This window comes from Crotalus tigris, unplaced genomic scaffold (assembly GCF_016545835.1).
Source record: "Crotalus tigris isolate CLP2741 ecotype Arizona unplaced genomic scaffold, ASM1654583v1 scf7180000024167.7108832, whole genome shotgun sequence".
NCBI classification, from domain to species: Eukaryota; Metazoa; Chordata; class Lepidosauria; order Squamata; family Viperidae; genus Crotalus; species Crotalus tigris.
Genome location: NW_024100417.1, coordinates 168,573 through 188,151, shown reverse-complemented (window position 1 = coordinate 188,151; position 19,579 = coordinate 168,573). Strand labels below are relative to the sequence as shown.

At 35.9% G+C, this 19,579-nt stretch overlaps 1 protein-coding gene across 2 annotated transcripts in view; it reads left to right on the top strand.

Annotated features, from left to right (window-relative positions):
* Positions 1 to 19,579, top strand: part of ITPR3 (inositol 1,4,5-trisphosphate receptor type 3) — a 106,752-nt gene that overhangs the window by 81,476 nt on the left and 5,697 nt on the right. Inside the window, exons 39-55 of one of the 2 annotated variants that reach the window (XM_039323422.1) lie at positions 93 to 262; positions 1,288 to 1,462; positions 2,124 to 2,311; positions 3,305 to 3,505; positions 3,715 to 3,825; positions 4,767 to 4,862; positions 6,114 to 6,215; positions 7,057 to 7,143; positions 9,524 to 9,634; positions 11,059 to 11,251; positions 12,450 to 12,575; positions 13,212 to 13,384; positions 14,081 to 14,245; positions 14,924 to 15,116; positions 17,205 to 17,312; positions 17,879 to 18,000; positions 19,031 to 19,196. In XM_039323422.1, the coding sequence (XP_039179356.1) occupies positions 93 to 262; positions 1,288 to 1,462; positions 2,124 to 2,311; positions 3,305 to 3,505; positions 3,715 to 3,825; positions 4,767 to 4,862; positions 6,114 to 6,215; positions 7,057 to 7,143; positions 9,524 to 9,634; positions 11,059 to 11,251; positions 12,450 to 12,575; positions 13,212 to 13,384; positions 14,081 to 14,245; positions 14,924 to 15,116; positions 17,205 to 17,312; positions 17,879 to 18,000; positions 19,031 to 19,196 (2,487 nt within the window). The remainder of the gene's footprint in view (positions 1 to 92; positions 263 to 1,287; positions 1,463 to 2,123; positions 2,312 to 3,304; positions 3,506 to 3,714; positions 3,826 to 4,766; positions 4,863 to 6,113; positions 6,216 to 7,056; positions 7,144 to 9,523; positions 9,635 to 11,058; positions 11,252 to 12,449; positions 12,576 to 13,211; positions 13,385 to 14,080; positions 14,246 to 14,923; positions 15,117 to 17,204; positions 17,313 to 17,878; positions 18,001 to 19,030; positions 19,197 to 19,579) is intronic. The other variant, XM_039323423.1, reaches the window with a different exon arrangement.

The following is a 19,579-nucleotide window of genomic DNA, read 5'->3' as shown; positions in this document are numbered from 1 at the left end:
ATACATCAGCTTTTCTCCCCTTACTAATTTGGTTATATTATTTTAAACTTGTTGAATGGCCTCATTTCTCCTTAATGTTTGTTTGCATACAGGACAAGACCAGGACTGGTCAGTCATTGCTGCTGTTCAGTGCCGACTGGACAGAGAAGGGGCTACCAAGCTGGTGTCTGACCTTATCATGAACACCAAAAATGAAAAGATTTTTCAGGAAAGCATTCGCCTGGCTATTCGACTGCTTGATGGTGGCAACACAGAGATACAGGTATTGTATCCTTTTCCATTGTGGTTCTGATGCATTGTAAATTCAGAATAACTTCTAATGCCATTCCCTAAGTGTGGAATACAGTGGCTTATCCAACATTTAATCAAATGTTTTTATTGTATCGTTTAGAAATTTAACTGCATAATTCATTATCCCAAACCACATTTGCTCCCTCTGCTGGCTTCTTTAGGGCTTGCTAGGACAAATTCAACATTTTCTATTTCATCCTCTTTTATTTTGAAAAAGAAAGTGCGTCCTGCTGATTATATCTATCGGATTTATTATAAACATATACATGTTTTTAAAGGATAATAAAGTACTTTTCCTATTCCATAATGAATCACCATACTTCTAAGATTTGAAATCAGCTTTTTCTGAGGAAATAAGGTGATGAGACATAATATTATTTATATGCTAAATTTTACAATGAGGACTAGGCCACCAAATATTAATTCAACATGATTGTAGCACCAGGAGGAATACATGTTCTGTTGCTATTCAAAGAGACAATTCATCATAATGTGAATTGTGACCTGCATATCTGCATCCTGAGTATAAATCAGTGTCCTGTAGTTATTTCCTGATTGATAACATGCCAGCAATAGGATGTTACCTTACAAATGTAATCTCTGTGGCAGAGGTCTTAGGTAGAATAGAGTGGAGATGCTTGAGTGAAACATGCTTTCATTGTGTTTGTGGAATATTGGCAACATATGCCAAAACTAACTGGCACTGCCCTTATCATTACTAGGGAATGCTACACACAGCACAGTTGGCAACTTAGTCTGCACATTTTCTAGCTTACTGAAATAGTTACTCGAAAGCCTCAATTTATTGAAGCCTTGATGTTAACATTAGTGTGGAGCTTAACAATTATGGCCCCACTTGGTGATGATCTGAGAAAAAGTGGAGAATTATCAACTGCCCTCCTAATGTTTAAAATTGTGAAATCAACACATTTGGATGTACCCGTTGGGAAAATATAATCATTGCACCTGCTTTTGCTCTTTTGTCTCTCTCTGAAGAAATCATTCTATAACTTGATGACCAGTGATAAGAAGTCAGAGAAGTTCTTTAAAGTTGTTCATGACCGGATGAAGAAGGCACAGCAAGAAGTTAAGTCCACTGTGACAGTGAATATGAGTGATATTGGCAATAAGCCTCGAGAAGACAAGGATTCTCCTGATCACAACAGCAAAGGTATGTGAGAAGTGGGGTGTTTGATCTGACAGTCTGGCTAGGGAAGTCTTAAGTCTGTCTGAATCTGTAAGTATCTCCGAGCATTGCTTAGCCCCACAACAATTAATCCTTGGATTTCAAAATTGGAGAGCAATAACAACCTCTTAAGTAGTATCTGCCCTGAATAGTCTCTTTTCCATTTTTTATTGATAGTGTTTTTCTTTTAGGTATTCAGAAAATGTAAGATCTACTTGGACATTGCTAGTTTAACATCTTTAGTTCCTCAAATCAAATCATAGCTTGCTTGAAAGACTGCATTAGTAGTATAGGCTGACAATAACATCTAATTATTGTGTGTGGGGATGACCGGTAGTATAATTATTGTCAGCCTGATACACTTTGAGTTCGATTTCCCAGTGCCTATTAGGGTTTGGATAATGAATAAATACATCTTGTATCTCTGCATTACATAGTTTAATGTTTTCTGAAGTGTCAGAGGAATGTTTTGTTTGTCTTTGACACAATTTAAAGAGGCCTGCTTTCTTACAGGAAGAAAAATAAACGGAGACACATACTGATAGGGCTTCCTTTAAAGAGTTGGGCAGGATACATCTTGGTTTAGTGTTTTTAGAAAAATATAGCAGGCTGTATGCTGGCAAATGATCAGAGTTCTTGTTTGCAGGACGAGTAACAACTTTTATGTTGCCTAATGCACCATCATCCCATTATGCGATGGGTGTAGACTTCCATTCAGCCCATGATGCAAGAGACAGAAATCAGAATAACGAAATGAGTATGTCAGTCTTGATCATGGAGCCAATTCTTCGCTTCCTGCAGCTGCTGTGTGAAAACCACAACCGGGATCTCCAGGTAGGTGTTCTGCGGAGGAAAGGGTGCTTTATGTCATGGTTAGGTAACTTCTGGTAACCCCAGTGATTTGATAAGTTCAGCAGGAATGGCTAATTACCAGTTGGTTAATTGGAGCAGTGAGTAATGCACAGGTAGCCGTCACTTAATGACCCTAATTAGGACTGGAAACTCTATCGTTAAGTGAAGTGGTAGTTGAACACAGTGGTAGTTAAGCAAAATATGTGTTGCACCACTTAGCAACAGCAGTCCATTGTGTTTAAGTGAATCGTCCGCAGTCGTTAAGCAAGATATCACAGGGACTGTGACTTATGACCTTCTGCTGGCTTCCCTATTAATTTTGCTTGTCGGAAACTGGCTGGGAAGACTGCAAATGGTGATTACATGATCATGAGATGCTACAGTAGTGCCCAGATTGTGTTATATGACCCCAAGGATGTTGCAATAGTTGTAAGACTGTCATAAATGGAAACAGTCACTAAACAAATTGCCATTAAGCGAAGACCACCTGTATCTTCTTCATGGAAGGGGTATCCATGCAATAGGCTAGGATCTTTGCAATGCCTAGGAAAGGCAGGGATCCCATCATTCAAAATCATAGTGTATCTATCACTCTAGGCTCCTTCTTTATTGCTAGAGATCTTCTCTCTCTTCCCACTTCAAAAATGCCTATTTACAATACAATTCTTTCAGCAGTCCCAAGAAGGTTCCACACCCTTTGCACTATTTAGGTGACCCTGAAGGCACAGATAAACCTCCAAGTGGCCTTCAAGAGCTCTCAGAAAGAGTGCTAACAACCAGATGACTGCAAGGAATATATATCCTTCCATCCTCCATCATTCAGTCAGAACTGAAAAAGCTTCTTGGCTGAGATGCGAAATGTCTTCAAGGAAAAATGAATAAAGTCCAGTTGTCTCTTGAAAAAGCACCTTTGGGACAACCATGACTTGGATGACTGAGAATCTTCATATTAATGTTTTACTTTATATCTTACAGAACTTTCTCCGCTGCCAGAATAATAAAACCAACTACAATTTGGTGTGTGAAACACTGCAATTTCTGGATATTATGTGCGGTAGCACTACAGGACGACTGGGTTTACTGGGGCTCTATATTAATGAGTACAATGTTGCCCTTATTACTCAGACTTTGGAGACACTGACAGAATATTGCCAAGGACCCTGCCACGAGAACCAGGTATTGTGATCCTACTTGCGGATAAAATACATTGATTCTTTATGAAACAAATTAATTGTCCAGGAGGGGAATGAACTGGCTTTGATTTCTTGCTCAAGATGCTGGACAAGATATTAGTGTTTTCAGTCATTTCTGACCATCTGGAGTGGGGATTTTGAGGCAGTAATGAGTTGCAAGCCATTTGGATAATTCCATATATTAATCCACAGAGCTGCATTGTGACCCATGAGTCCAATGGCATCGATATAATCACAGCCCTGATCCTCAGTGACATCAGTCCGCTCTGCAGATATAGAATGGATTTGGTTCTTCAGCTGAAGGTAAATGGGCAACAAGAAATAAATTTATGGGGTGGGAAAGGATGAAGGACATAGCAAGGAATATGTTTATATATACTGTAATCATGGGATTAGATAGAGCTAGCTTTTTATATCAAGTATGGAGATAGTTGTTTCACTTTTTATTTACATATTTATCGATACCCTTTATCCAAGTGTAAATTAGAAGCAGGCTGTAAGTGTGAAGAGGAAATAAAATATTTAATGCAAACACATAAGAAAGACGATTCTACTGTATAATGCAGAATTATTTCCTTAAATTAATAATGACGTTCAGCCCTGATACTCCTTTTTAGCAGGAGAGACTATGCATTTAACGAAGGACCACATACAGGTAGTCCTTGACTTAATAGTTTGTTTAGCGATCATTCAAAGTTACAACGGCACTGAAAAAAGCGGCCTATGACCACTTTTCACATGGCCATTACAATACCCCCGTGGTCATGTGATCAAAATTCAGACGCTTGATAACTGGCTTCTGTTTATCATGGCTGCAGTGTTCTGGGGTCATGTGATCACCTTTGGTGACTTTCTGACAAGCAAAGTCAGTGGGGAAGCCAGATTCACTTAACAACTGTGTTACCAACTTAACAACTGCAGTGGTTCATCTAATGTGGTGAGAAAGATAATAAAATGGGGCAAAACTCACTTAGCAATGGTTTTGCTTGGCAATGGCAATTTGGGGCTCAGTTGTGCTTGTAAGTTGAGGATTACCTGTACAGTACAGGCTCCGTCATTGAAGTATGATGTAAAGGCTACTGCAAGAATTTTGTCCAGACTTGATCTTTGTGTATTGATTCAGAATTTGTACTACAAATTACCTTAATAAAAGAAGGGTGATTTTTTTTATTAACTGAATAGGTTACAGTAGATTATTTAATCCTCCATGTGCTTTCAATACATGTCTGCTGTCTTTTTATCAGGATAATGCCTCCAAACTTTTGCTAGGCCTGATGGAGAGCAGGCATGACAGTGAGAATGCTGAGCGGATTCTCATCAGCCTCCGTCCCCAGGAATTGGTAAGGAAGATAAGGGGGTTAGGAATTTTAGTATTCACTGTTTTTGCAATTTTGCAATTTGTTTTTAAAAAAGGAAGGTACCTGGAGTTCATTGAAGACTCTTGAGAAAGTTAAAAATCAACAGGAATATAATTCCTTAGCAGCATTTCATATTTCTTTGTGTACAATGTTGTTAACAATTTTTTGACTTCTTAGAGCTGTATGGTTGCTATTAATTGTTTGGTTAAAGCCAGCATCTAAAAATTGAAATGGGGGCACTTTTTCACTCTTGGAGATATCTATTATATCAGACTGAAGTAAAGCTTCATAGTTGTATTTCAGTATCGACCTTCATTGTGATAGATGGGTATACTCTCATTGAGAACTTTTTAAATCATGATGTCAGTCTTTTTTTTCCCCATTGACAAATTCAACTGAAAATCTAAGAGATTTATCAACCATACTGTTTCAGCTAATTAAATAATAAGGGTGTTAAAAATAGTTGGGATACTAGAAAAATCCATCATAGATTTCATTTCAAATAAAATATATGATGTGTTGAAACATAGTGACTATATAATTTATGCTGTCTATTAATATCTGTTTTAAAATATTTCTCATCTCAAAAATTGCATACTATTATCTAAATTTTGAAGGAGTCGATGAAATGTGAATATTTGGAAAATAATCATATACTATGAGCAAAATTCACATATGAAAAATATGGATATTATTGCTTTATTTTTACAAAATCAGAATATTATGTAATTCTGAGAAAACAGATTAATGATTAAATAATACATGTAAAGCTGTATGAATCATATATGGACTGATTTATACATCACTGGTCAGTAGTTAAAAAATACTAATAGTGCTACCTTAAGATCTTCCAAATATTTGGAAATGTTCAGTAAGGATCAGAATGGTATAAATGATTAGTTTGGAAAATATGAATTTGTCAGCTCTAGAGAGGAAAGGGCAACCATATGGATGCAATAAGGAATTGTTTAATGCATTAATTCTTCCATAAGACTTTTGCAAGTTCTAATGAAGCCTAATTTCTGTCATCTGAAATTTTTAGTATTTTTAAAAGAGAAAAATATTTTTATTTAGAATGAACTGAACTCATGGTAATATTAAATCCTATAGTAAATTGTAGGTCTATGCTTATATGGCAACTTTACCATATATTGTTATATCTTGTTTATATAAAGTCAATACCATACAGTCCTCTCTGCATCCAATTTTGACTTTCTGTACCTTATTTTGCAGGTCGATGTCATTAAGAAAGCTTACCTTGAAGAAGAAGAATGTGAAAACTCTGAGGTGTCTCCTCGGGAAGTTGGACACAACATCTATATTTTGGCTTTACAGGTATCATAGATTTATTTATTGCTTAATATAAATCCCTCTCTCTCTTGTTGTGCTGTAGTGTTTTGGTATGATAAATTAGAAAGGGGTCTTTCTCCCACATTGATTACACTGAATAGCTTGGACTGATTAATTAAATTTTTAATTAAAGCCATCATAGGAAAATTTTAGCTTCATTTGCAATTTGGCTAGCACTTCAATCTCGATCAATAGATATGTTTTAATTTACTTTCTTTGGAAGGAAAAGGGTTGGGAGTCCTTGTTTTCCTTCAGTGCCCCCAAGTGATTGATCATTAAATGTTGAGTATATAACCCTTCCTAAATACTTACTCATACTATGAGAGATTTTTTGGGATAATTTTGTGTAATTACGTTATGTTCTGTTACGTTTGAATCTTATCTCATAATCCTAATTATTCAACAAAGAACAGTGATGTAACTTACTCAGGTAGATGTAGTTGTCACAGCATAGAAAAGAAAAAAGAAAATCAAGTAGGACATTTATTTGTTTATATAAACTCCAAGTACACTCATCCCACAGTGAGAACTACCCAGGGAAAATCATTATCCTATTGTAATTATCATGCCTAAACCATCCTTAGAATCCAGTGGAAGGTTAACAATTAAATTGGACATGGTTTAAATGAACAGACCATACAACTTGAGGAGCCCATGTTTTAGATAGAGAATTTTAAATTGACATAGTTGATTGCATTGTAATGCAGAAGGTTTGGAAATTTTAAGTTTTAATCCAAGGTAGTTTTAATCATCTAAAAAATAGAGACAATGATCAAATTCTCATACCATTGTTAATTTGCACATGTTCTTTGTCTTTATATTTTAGCTTTCTCGACACAACAAGCATCTTCAGCATCTCTTGAAGCCTGTGAAACGGATCCAGGAGGAAGAGGAAGAAGGGATCTCTTCTATGGTATATGAATGGCTTGAATGTTCCCATTAAAAAGGAAGATGCCTAGGAAATACTATTTGTATAGTGTGTCAATCTCTGTGAGACAGAGTCTATTGGCCTCCCCCATATTTGGAGAGGATGAAGTCCAGCTGTTTCAGTCATTTTAACTAATTGTTTTGTGATGATGGAATCAAAGACACCAATTAATTGAGATACTTATGGTTACAGTACATTCATAAACATGCTATGCTGGAGAGCAAAAACTATCATAATGTTTGCAAACAGTCCTTCTGCGAGAAAACAGAAAGATACTTTTTTGAGATTAAAAGTGCCCACCCTCTGGAACAGCATTCCCCCAAAGATCAGGATGGTGCCCTCTCTCCTTGGGTTCCAGAGACCTTTGAAAACCTGGATTTGGTGTCAGGCCTGGGTTTGATGTTTGTTATTTGTTTCAGGCTCCTATTTTGTTGATTTTTCTTGTTTGGTTTCATTTTAGTTATTTATAATTTAAATCTGGCCCATCTGTCTGATTTTACGTTTTTAGATGTTTTTGTTTCTTTCTAGTTTGTACACTGCTTAGATTCCACCAGAGTTGGTCAGCCAATACATTTAAATAATAAGATACTTTAACATCATCAAATAACATCAGTCTATCCCAGTTACTTAGGAAGCACTCAAAAAGTGGATAAAAATATCAAATCCACTCTAAACATATGGTTGACTGACCACCCGTAGTAGTAGTAGTAGTAGTAGTAGTAGTAGTAGTAGTAGTAGTAATAATAATAATAATAATAATAATAATAATAATAATAATAATAGCAGAATGAGTGGCATATTGAAGAAAAAGATAGTATAGAAAAAGAAGTAGGGATTTTGGGAAAAATAGACAAGAAGGAAGGAAATAGGGCTGTGAAGCTTAGATAATATTCAGTTTTACTATAATTATGTTAAAAGATTGTATCATTTATCCAGCTAGATGACAATTTGTAACACTTTTTAATGATTATTTGTTTCTATGGTTTTGCTATTTCATATAATGTGATGTATTTGTATCTGTTAGAGGTCTACTTTTTTAACAGGCAGAGATTAGCTCAGTTATGAGAATAGGACAGGAAGGACATTGTATGAAATAGGTTATGAATTCTACAATTAGCAACAGAGGCAAATAATAACATAATACAATAAAATTGCACTTGCAATTTAGGGGAAGGAAGAGGTGAGAGGAGAATTGGTTCTATCTCTCCAGTGGTTGGAGGAAAGTGGACAGGCAAAGCAGTTCTGAAAACTTAGCCTCAAATCTAAAAACATTAATTTTCTTGAAATGTCCAATCTGGCTTCATCTCTTACTTCTATTATAGTGTAGTATAATATTAAAAAGATCCACTAGATAAAATTATCCCTTCTATGAACATTTTGGAATTCTTCTAAAGTCTGGATCTTAGAGTCAAAGGATATTAGTTAAGAGGAAAGGGTGAAATTTTATTGTTTCTGAATCAATCGTAGTTTATAGAGAGTAGGGAGTAAAGCAAGGGAAACCATGAACTGGATCATTTAGAGCAATTTTTATTAGTGATTAGTGGGGCTGACGATGACCCTATAATTCACTTTGACTTGCCTCTAAGTATTGGCAATTTTCCTTTCTAACAAGAAAAATGGATTCTATCTCTATGTGAAAGCAACCATGATCTTGGCTTCATTTCTTTCTCTTACAACAATGCCATATTATTGGCTACAGTGAACATGCAAGTCTGTGATAAATTCTTCCTGTATATTTCCATTGTCACTAGTATTTAAGTATGGGCAATCTTTCATGAAAAACCCTTGTTTATAATATGAGTAAAGTCATATTATAGTGACTTCATATGGATGCTATGTTGTATGAGATTAGAAGAACTACAAGATTCTATATTGATGGCTTTACTGAATACTTTTACATTCTTGTATCACTTTCATAGGGGCAGAACACTTTCCTACTTCTTTGGATATTACTTCCTGTAGAAACATCCCTATAATTAAACTAACTCACCCTTTATCTTCAGAGATAGAAAATCAATTGCTTTGTGTTCAATCTGTTGTTCACATAGCTTAGGTCAAAGACCATGATCGCTATTCATTGTAAATCCATTTCTTTTGGGATTCATGATTTATAATTTACAGATTATTACTCTTTGGCTTTAATTACTGTGACAAATTGAAGAGCTGTCTCCCACAGGAAGCACAAGCTCTGTTTGCTCTATATTAACTATTTCTCCATTCTTTCCCCTAAGCCTTTCATTTTTAGTAAATATGAGAAAATGTACTGTTAATTATAATTGAATACCATTCTCTTGGGGTTTTTAAATTGATTTCTGAGTTAATATAAATTATAAATATAAATTATTTTTCCTTCGCTTTCTTGCAGCTTATTTTGCACAATAAGCAACTGACCCAGATGTTGAAATCAACAACTCCTGTCCAAGAGGAAGAGGAAGATCCATTAGCTTATTATGAGAAACACACATCCCAGATAGAGGTGACAAATTATATATATATAAAATTAGCTTTTTTAATGTCTAGAAGCCTGATTTCCTTTTCATATTACTGAAATTATATACAATACCAGCTACCATTTTCTAATAACAAATAGCTGGTTGACTTATCAATGGAGTTTAACAAGCAGGTTTTCTGTAGTCATTATTTGCTTGGCTCTTGTAATATTACAGAATATAAATGGCAGTATAGAATTAAAGAGAACTACTGTTTACAGAGGTGTTGTGAACTTATATGTAGGAATTCTAAATTCTGCATTTGTTGGTGGCTGAGAGCCATATTATCTTTTCACACCAGGTATAAGATATTAATTTTAATATTGCAATTACCATTAAGTGAAGAAATTGACTCCAACCTGAGTAGGTCCTATTATATTAATATTTTTTGCAAGACTACTTATATCTTTTCACTGCTTATAAAGTTCTCACTTCTTTCCGCTCAGTTATTTTCTCTGAAACACCATATTCCCCTTCTAAAGTATCTCAGAAGGTCTTCAGGGAGTATGTTCAAAGGGCTGGGGTACCAATAGAAAAGTTATACCAATTGAACTAAAGCAAACTTTCTTGGATGATATATCTTAAAAGGGCTGAACTTAAGCTGTCAAGGGCTTTAAAGATAATATCCAGCACTTTCTATTTGCCTGGAAAAGAATTGACAATGTAGTAATGTAAGAATATGTGTAAATGGCCTATTTCACTTGGTCATCTTCCAAGATCAGTGTGGCTCCTGAGCTTTGTATCGACTAAAGTTTCTGAAAGGCAGCCCCACAATAGTGAAGTTATCAGCATGGGAATCACAGTTTTAAGATTATCCACTAGCCTTCAGAAAAGGATATATTTGGCATATCAGCCAAAGATTATAAAGGGTGCTTCTGGCTATTGCCTCAGGCTGGAAAATCAGAAAGAGATTCAGTTGAGAAGAACTTCCAAATACCTATTGTGGGAGAATGTAATCCCATTCACATTAGGCAGGTCTATGACTACATTAGAATTATGGCCTGTTTCACTGAGCACCACCATTTTTTATTATCTCCCATCCAATCCATAACTGACTAGGCATTTATTCAAAAACTCTGGAGACAAGATGAATCTTGAGACAAGATGAATCTTTAATGTCGAATAACAACATAATAATAAACAAATGAGTTCATCTATTGATCCAACAGAATTTCCAAGAAATTAAGTTAGAATACTATGCCCTTAACTAAGACTTTATGCTAGTACAGAACGTAGGATAACATTGCACAGTGACTAGCAACGGATACTGTGATATAATAGTATGTGCACATACATGCAACACACATAGTGAGCCATCAAAATGGACTTAGTTAGAAATGTAGGTCATTTGCAAAATTTTAAGTCTAAGAATTGCAGGAGAAAAATAACTTAAAACTCCATTTTTATCTAGATTGTGCGCTTGGATCGAAGTATGGAACAGATTATCTTTCCAGTGCCTAGCATCTGCCAGTTCCTCACCAAAGAGACAAAAAACCGTTTATTTACCACTACCGAGCAGGATGAGCAGGGCAGCAAAGTCAGTGATTTTTTTGAGCAGTCATCCTTTCTCCACAATGAAATGGAATGGCAGAGGAAACTGCGCAGTAAGTCTGGAAAAAGGAAATCAGATTCCTCCTTCAGATGGTAATTTGGGGAGCACCAAACTACATGTTGGCATAGTTCCCACAGCATTATGCAGCATCTGTCAAGTAGAAATTTCACTGAAACTTCTCTTTTTCTGACTTTGAAACCGAAGTGTTGAGGTCTTGTATACTGTGCTCCAATTCAAGCAAAAAAAAAAAAAAAAAATTTCATATAGTCCACTATAGGTTACAATTGTTGAGAAATGGGCAGCTTCCCACATCTGGTTCTTGAGAGGTGTAGGGAAACAATTTAGACTTTGGGTGGGAATTTTCTGACCAACTTGGAAAGTTGCTTTCTAAAGAGAGAAGGCAGAATCAACTACATTGGCATTAATATGTGCCACCATCCAGTAGCAACTGCATTGGTGTCCATGAGAGCAGCAATATGCATTGTTGCAATGCAAGCCCTGCCTATTTTGTACATGCCTCATTATGTTGCATTCAGGTCCCCAGAAGGGAGTGTGCAGCCTAACAGTGTGATCTTTTTTTTTTCATTTTGATGAAAACAAAAAACTTCTATATCACAATCTTGGCATACAATTATTTCCTTCTATATTTATTGCTAATTCTTAATTGTCTCCCTGCTTATTCAGCTTTCTCTAATATGTTTGCTGGCCTTGAAATATCTAAAGTAGAACTAATAGCCTGGGAATGTTTCCAGAATAAAACATTCTGTGAATATGGGAGAAAGGCTGGGTAGCCAGCTCACTAATACGAGAAAATCCAATTAAATTATGCCAGTTTTCTTTTAAACACTTAGTACTAGCAGCCCTTTCCAGTCTTCAACAATGGCATGGCAGTAACGGGTTTTTGTAAGTTTGTGCTGCCTGCTCTGGTTGATTGTATGTCCCTTTAAGCATTGATATATGAATGCAGTGTTCTACAGATGATAAAAGCAGCAAAAATAAAATGAAGACATAATGCTTGTTCAGCTGCGTGTGCTTCATTACACTGTGTTTTGATAAACACACATGTGACAGCATTTGGAAATTGTGTCCCACTTTCAGGCAATTGATGCTGTTTGCAATTGAGTTGAGGAAACAAGTATATTGATCCCTGGCCCTGTGAATATTTGCAATAAGATTGCTAGAACTCTGGGGAAGCTTGTGCTGCTACTTAGAAGCAGGAGATTTACTTAGCTTTGCCTCTGTTTCCATAGGCAATAGATTGATGTACTGGTTCTCTCGCAGAATGACACTTTGGGGAAGTATTTCCTTCAATCTGGCTGTCTTCATAAACATCATCATTGCTTTTTTCTACCCTTATGTTGAGGCCTCCTCAATGGGTAGGTATTCACTCTTGCTTGACTTTTTCACTTCTACTCTTGCCATTCACAGATTCCTTTGCAGAGACCCTGTACACTGGTATTCTTTTATACCAATGGTAATGTAGTCTTTCTTTTGACAGCCATTTCCCCCTGAACATTACAGGAATACAACTCTTCAGAAATAGCCTTTCTGCAAAATTAATATGTCATTGGTTAGCCTGCTTCCAAGTAAGATGTGCTGTTCCATTCAGATGATATGCAGATTTCTAAAACAAAGGTGTCATTTTCACTTCGGAGGGTGCTTTGCCAGCAACAGTCAGTGAGCTAAGAATGAAAACAGTATAAATATTTAAGACAGCTGAATCAGGACATGGTCTATTTCATACAATTCAGTGATGCTGTTGTACGTGATTAGAGCTATACAGCAAGACATTGATATCTTTGTTGCCTATCAGGATTGCTAGTCATGCATTTGCGGTTTACCTGCATGGTTCTGCTCAAGCCATTTTTTTACATTGGGTGCTTGGTAATGGGCTCACTTCCCTGACAGTTATTGATCAGGAATAACCACCATGTGCTGGTTTTTTTAGCTATGCAAGTGCTATGTTATTAATAAATATTATAAATAGTTAAGTCTGTCTCTTAATTTTCTAGGATTGCTGGACTCCCCATTGATTCCCTTGCTTTCCTGGTTTTTAATCTGCTTTTCCATCATGGCTCTATTTACTAAGCGCTATGGTCTCCGACCACTCCTTGTGGCGCTGATTTTGCGGTGCATCTATCATCTAGGCATCGGCCTTACTCTGAACATATTGGGAGCCCTCAATGTAAGTCAATTACGGTAGTTACTCAGAAATCAGGCGCAGGTTAGGACACTTATTGATGTCCTGAAGTTCTCTTGAACTCAGTAGGATGTATTTTTAGATAGACATGTTATGGTATCTTAGATGGAAGATAAAGTTGTACCATACAGGTAGTCCTTAACTTATGACCATAACCGAGCTCCAAATTTCTTTTGCTAAGTGAGACTGTTATTAAGAGAGTTTTGCCCCATTTTATGACCTTGCTTGCCACAGCTATTAAAGAAATCATTACAGTTGTTAAGTTAGTTAAGTGAATATGGTTTCCCCCATTGACTGTTCTTGTCAGAAGGTTGCAACAAATGATCACATGATCCTGGGATACAGCAACCACCATAAATATGAACCAGTTGCCAAGCATCCAAATTTTGATCACATGACCATGGGGATGCTACAACAGTTATAAAGTATGAAAAATAGTTATAAATCACTTTTTCCAGTGCCGTTGTAACTTTGAACAGTCACTAAACAAACTGTTGTGAGTCAAGGACTACCTTACCAGAGTATGTGTCAGGGATCAGTCATAGAATTAAGATATTTCTTTGTGGACAAGTGAAAAAGATTAAAAATGCGAAAAGATTTAAAAACAAAAGTCAAATAGTGCAGCGTCATATTAAGTTAATATTTGCCCTCAGCTATATCTATCTTGTGTTTGTTTTGCAGCTGACAAATAAGATTGTATTTGTAGTAAGCTTTGTTGGCAATCGAGGGACATTCATCCGAGGATATAAAGCCATGATCATGGACATGGAATTTCTTTATCATGTTGCCTATATCTTGACCAGCGTCTTGGGACTTTTTGTACATGAACTTTTCTACAGCATCTTGGTACAATAATCTTATCAACATAGTTATTAATGAAAAATTATGATTTTGTTCCCCTCACTTTTTCTTATTCAGTATTTTGTCTACTTTCATGGGTGTCTGCAATTTTATAAGTTGCCTTAAGAAGAAATATGATTTAGATTGGAGAATTTAGCAGACAGACAGAACCTAAATTTTGTTCATGAGCTGGGAAATTGGAAGGTATTTTCAGAGTTACACATATTATATTTATCAATATAATGGGAATGTTGAGACGTGCAAGAATGTACTACAGCTACTCAATCTTAAGATTATTTGTATGTTTATTTGTCAAATTTATATGGCTGGCCATCTCACACGACGTGATCCTGGGCAGTGTACAATAAAGTCTACTATTAAAACTAAATTAAAAACCAATTAAAAACAATTAAACAAAATATGGATTAAAAACAAGACTACAAGAGAGAAAACAGTGCAGGATTTTGTGAGAGAAAATATTATATACAATACAACCAATGCATGGCTCCCTATTACCAGAGAATCCCCAGTCTTGCTGAAAAAAAGAAAATATTTTGAGTGCTTTCCAGGAGGCCAGCAAGGTGAAGTTCTGAGAATAAAACTTAGAGAAGTAAAAAAAATATTTTATAGCCCTTGTTCTTTTTGTATTGATTTGACCTAAGAAAGTTTCTTTCTCTCTTTCAGTTATTTGACTTGATCTACCGTGAGGAGACTTTATTCAATGTCATCAAAAGTGTGACCCGGACTGGACGTTCAATTTTACTGACAGCCCTTCTGGCCCTCATCCTGGTTTACCTCTTCTCCATTGTTGGCTTCCTCTTTCTAAAAGATGACTTCATTATGGAAGTAGACCCACTGTCCAACATCAGATCGAAAGGTTTGTTCTCCTACTTAAGTAAAGTATTTCCATGTCCATCCTGAAGCTCTGATCAACTTGGAGAGGACAAAATATTTTAATTACCAGGAAGTGGTTCCTTCTGGTTTTTATTTATGAGATTTATCTGACTGCTTGAAACCACCTGGACTCCAGGTGGCTTAGAGAGATTTATGTATCAGGAACAGATTAAAATAAAAAAAAAATTGAAAAGATTAAATATACAAATCTAAAAAATATCAGAATGTAAGCATGTCATCACTCCACAGCCTTTTGTACTTTAAAATTCACCTCTCTTGAGGGTCTTATCAGTCTATCTAACCATACATTTCCAGGTCTTTCCTTTTCCTTCATATATTTGTTTTGCAATCTGATCATAATTCATTCTCATGCGATTTCAACATATTTTGTTCATAGGATCTCTCATTTTTTATTCCATCTTTATTATTTATCAACTATTCTTCCATTTCTGTGCACACATTTCTTAAGAGTTCCATTTCCACTAAATTCAATCAATTTTTATGTTTTTCCTAATGTACTAAACTTCCACTTCCATGTAACAAAGTAGGCAGAAGTATCCTCTTAAAAACGATCTTTTTTATTTGTTTAGACAAACATTGACTCCTTACACTAGGCTATTTATTTATCTTTCTACTCTCTCAATGTTTTTCATCCATTTTTCTCAACTTTAGTAAACATTCTGCTACAGTATACTAATTCATCTACTTGCTCTAGTTATTCACAATTTATGTGAAACTTGCAGTAATTTGTTCCATTTTCTCAGTCACACGTAATTCCTTTGCTCTTGGACACATTCATTTTCAAGTTCATGCTCCTCTGTGCATCATAGAGTTTATAATTTGAATTTTAGGCAACAAACAACTTCATTTGCATGCGCAAGTACACAGATATTCCTGAAAGATTAAAGCATATTTTCCGATGTTAGCAGACATAGATTTGCCATCAATTTAACAGAACCTGTCTCTGAGACAGGCTGTTGAAATGCAATCTTATTTATTGATAATTTCTTCCTTTTGTTTTAACTCTGCCAGTTACGAGATCAAAGTATGTGTAATGAGTTTAGAGCAAGCAAAGAGACAACTCATCCACAATATAAGCTAATTCAGCAGATTAAGCCAAAGAGGGAGGAGAGGGAACAAAAAAGGTATCCAACTCAAGTTTCCACATGCTAAACATTACAGAGCTGCTCCCTAAATGTGCCACATCACATTGTAACATTTCTGCAGCTATATTGTCTGTACTTGTAGACTTAACAATTGTTTTAACATTCACAAAGCATTTATTACTTCTTGTTCACCAATTTTTTGCTTGGGCATTAATCATTACAGCATTAATTTTAATTCCAGTCTTTGACACAGCAGATCTTTAAAATGCTGTCTCCAGCATTCCTACACTTTAGTTTCATCCCAAATTATGTCAATACTTTTTATTTTTAATGTCATTGATTTTGCGTGGAGGCTCCTTGTTTTGCCCTCTTCCAAAATATTTTTGATTTCTCTAAAAATCTCTCCAATTTAATCATTTCTTGTTGTATTTGTTGCATCTAATTTCCCCCCCCCCATGAATGCATTATACAGTATCTTTCTCATCTTTATTTCGGCAGCATTCATTTCCTTTTAAGGATTTATTCTCAGACATGGCAGCCATATTTCTCGTTCACTCCATACATGTCTGTGCTACTTTGTAACATTCTTTTCACTCTTTTCTAAACAGCTTTCCCATCTTATGCTTGCTTTCCCCTTTATTCTGTTAGGTGATGCAAACAAGGATCCAGGTTGTGGTTGTTTGCGTTGGAAAATAATTTTTTATTTATATTGATTTTGTTCATAAAAGCATCCTGTTCTGAAATTACTATCAACTAGTACATTTTATGTCATTTTATATAACTTATATTTTTGGTGTACTTTTTTAAAAATTTTATAGACACCTGATGGTGTTTTATAGTTCTATTGAAAAGAAATGTGACGCTGCTAAATATCAGAGATGTTAGTCACAGGAACCACTTTCTCGATCTTTTTAAAAATTATAAACAGAAATGGGATGTTTTGACAAATCCACTATCTCTTGTACTTCCAGATTCCATGGAGATGCAAAGCAGCTTAGGAACTTTTATAGAGTCATGCAGTAACGATAAAATAAGCTGCTCTTCCTCTGATACAGTGCCTGAAGTGATGCAAGGTAAAGGGATTGCTAAAACATGGTCTTTAGATAGGGACACTAATAAGAATGTAAAGAAATCGTGCATCTTTTACTGAACATATTGACAATGTGTCTTCAGTGACATTATTCTGTGCCTTAGGTCAGAGGGAAAAGAAAGGTTCTCCTCTGATTTTCTATTTAACACACAGGATTTCTTTGTAGGCAGTCATCCCAGCACCTTAAAACCAGAAAAGAAGATTCATCTGAATTAAAAGCAGCTCTATTATGATAGCTTGTTTTGGGGACCTCCTTCAATATGTTCCTTTATGTCTTTTAAACTGGAACCCTTAGGCCAGGGGTAGGCAACCTCGGCTCTTTTATGACTCGTGGACTTCAGCATAGCTGACTCAGGAATTCTGGGAGTTGAAGTCCATGAGTCATAAAAGAGCCGAGGTTGCCTACCCCTGCCTTAGGCAGAGCAGCCAAATTCCCCAAACCATTTCCCTTGTTCAAGCAACTGGGAAAAGCAGAGAATGCGGAGCTCTGAAGGTTAACTAAAGAGACTAGTTTGTTCATTTTCTGCTGTGTTGTTGCTTGTATTCCAGAAGAAGATGGTAATACAGAACGAGCTTGTGACACGCTTCTCATGTGCATAGTTACAGTACTGAATCATGGCCTGAGAAATGGAGGTGGTGTGGGTGATATACTCAGGAAACCATCTAAAGATGTGAGTATATTTGAGGCAATCTATGTACGAAATAACTGACCAAGCTTTATATTTCTCTGAGGTCAGGAATACTTCAGAATCTACCAGATTGCAGATGGTACTTTGAGGCAAACATGTTGAATACTAGTCTACAAGGATAACCCCGTGCACATCTGGGTGAACACTCCTAATTTGTGTCTCCCACACAGATTTAAATGTTGCTCCTGTTTATATTCAGTTGAACAGTTGCTTATTTCTTTAAAATATTATACAGTTGCCCATCTCACAAGAGTGACTCTGGGTGCCATACAAAGATTAAAGCAGAAACCATAACACAAACATTACAGTGCCCACGTTAAAACAATAAAAGCACATTAACAGCAGCAGTGCTTGCCTAACTTTGGGGCCCAAATGTGTGGGGGAAAAGGTCTTTAGTATTTTGCAAAAGATTAACAGGACATCTGGTTCTCCTGGAGGATGCTGTTCTATAGGGCAGTTCTAAGGTCCAATAAGATGACGTTGTTAGATGTAAGAGACTTGGAGCGCACCCTTTTTATTAGATCTAATGGCCAAGCAGAAATATTGGGAGGGAAGCAGCTCCTCAGATAGCTCCTTTATGTCATGTAGGCTTAATGCTGATAATTAACACCCTGAATCAAATAACTGCATTGTGGAGCAGCTGCAACTTCTGAATACTCTACGAGAGCAGTCCCATGCAGAGCACATTACAGTAATCCAGACAAAAGATAACTGAGTCACCATGAACAAGGCCTTACGATCTAGGAACTTCTCTCCAAGCTACTTGTCCTCTTTTTTATCTGATCCCCTTTCCTTTATGCATTAGCTTGGCTACTTGTTTTTCAGTGTTTACAATATCAAATATTTCTATTTCATATTAATTGGAGTGTTGATAGTAAACTGCGCACGTTCCCAGTAATCACATTTTTCTTCAACATTTTCTAGTGGGCAATATTTTTTGATATGACACTGGAAAAAGGAAAGCTATAGTTGCTGTTAATAACTCTCTTGATTTTTTTTTTTAATCTTAAAGGAATCCCTGTTCCCTGCTCGAGTGATCTATGACCTCCTCTTCTTCTTCATTGTCATAATCATAGTCCTTAATCTCATATTTGGTGTCATCATTGATACCTTTGCAGATCTGAGGAGTGAAAAACAGAAAAAAGAGGAAATCCTGAAAACAACTTGTTTTATATGTGGTAAGCGTTTAGAGAAAGGTAGTTCTTACACTCAACAAACATCTTCCAAGGATTTGCAAGAAAAATACTTTCTCTCTCTTTTTTTGGTGTAAAATATTTTATTAATGCTTACATTTCAAGGGACTTGTTTAAATACCAAACTCTTCTCCATCAGTGAGAGAAAACTAGTCGTATCTTTTATAATAAACAGGATTAACTCTTGTTCCCAAGTAAATTTTATGAAACAGTATTTCTGAAGGATGTTGTATGGTGGATTTAAAGGACTCTTGAGTGTATCCAGTTTGCATCAAGATAGTTTGGAAGAGATTGTTCATATAGCAGAATATAAAAATCTGTTTTTGAAATCTATGAATAAAGACTGTTCCATGTTGGTATATTAAAAG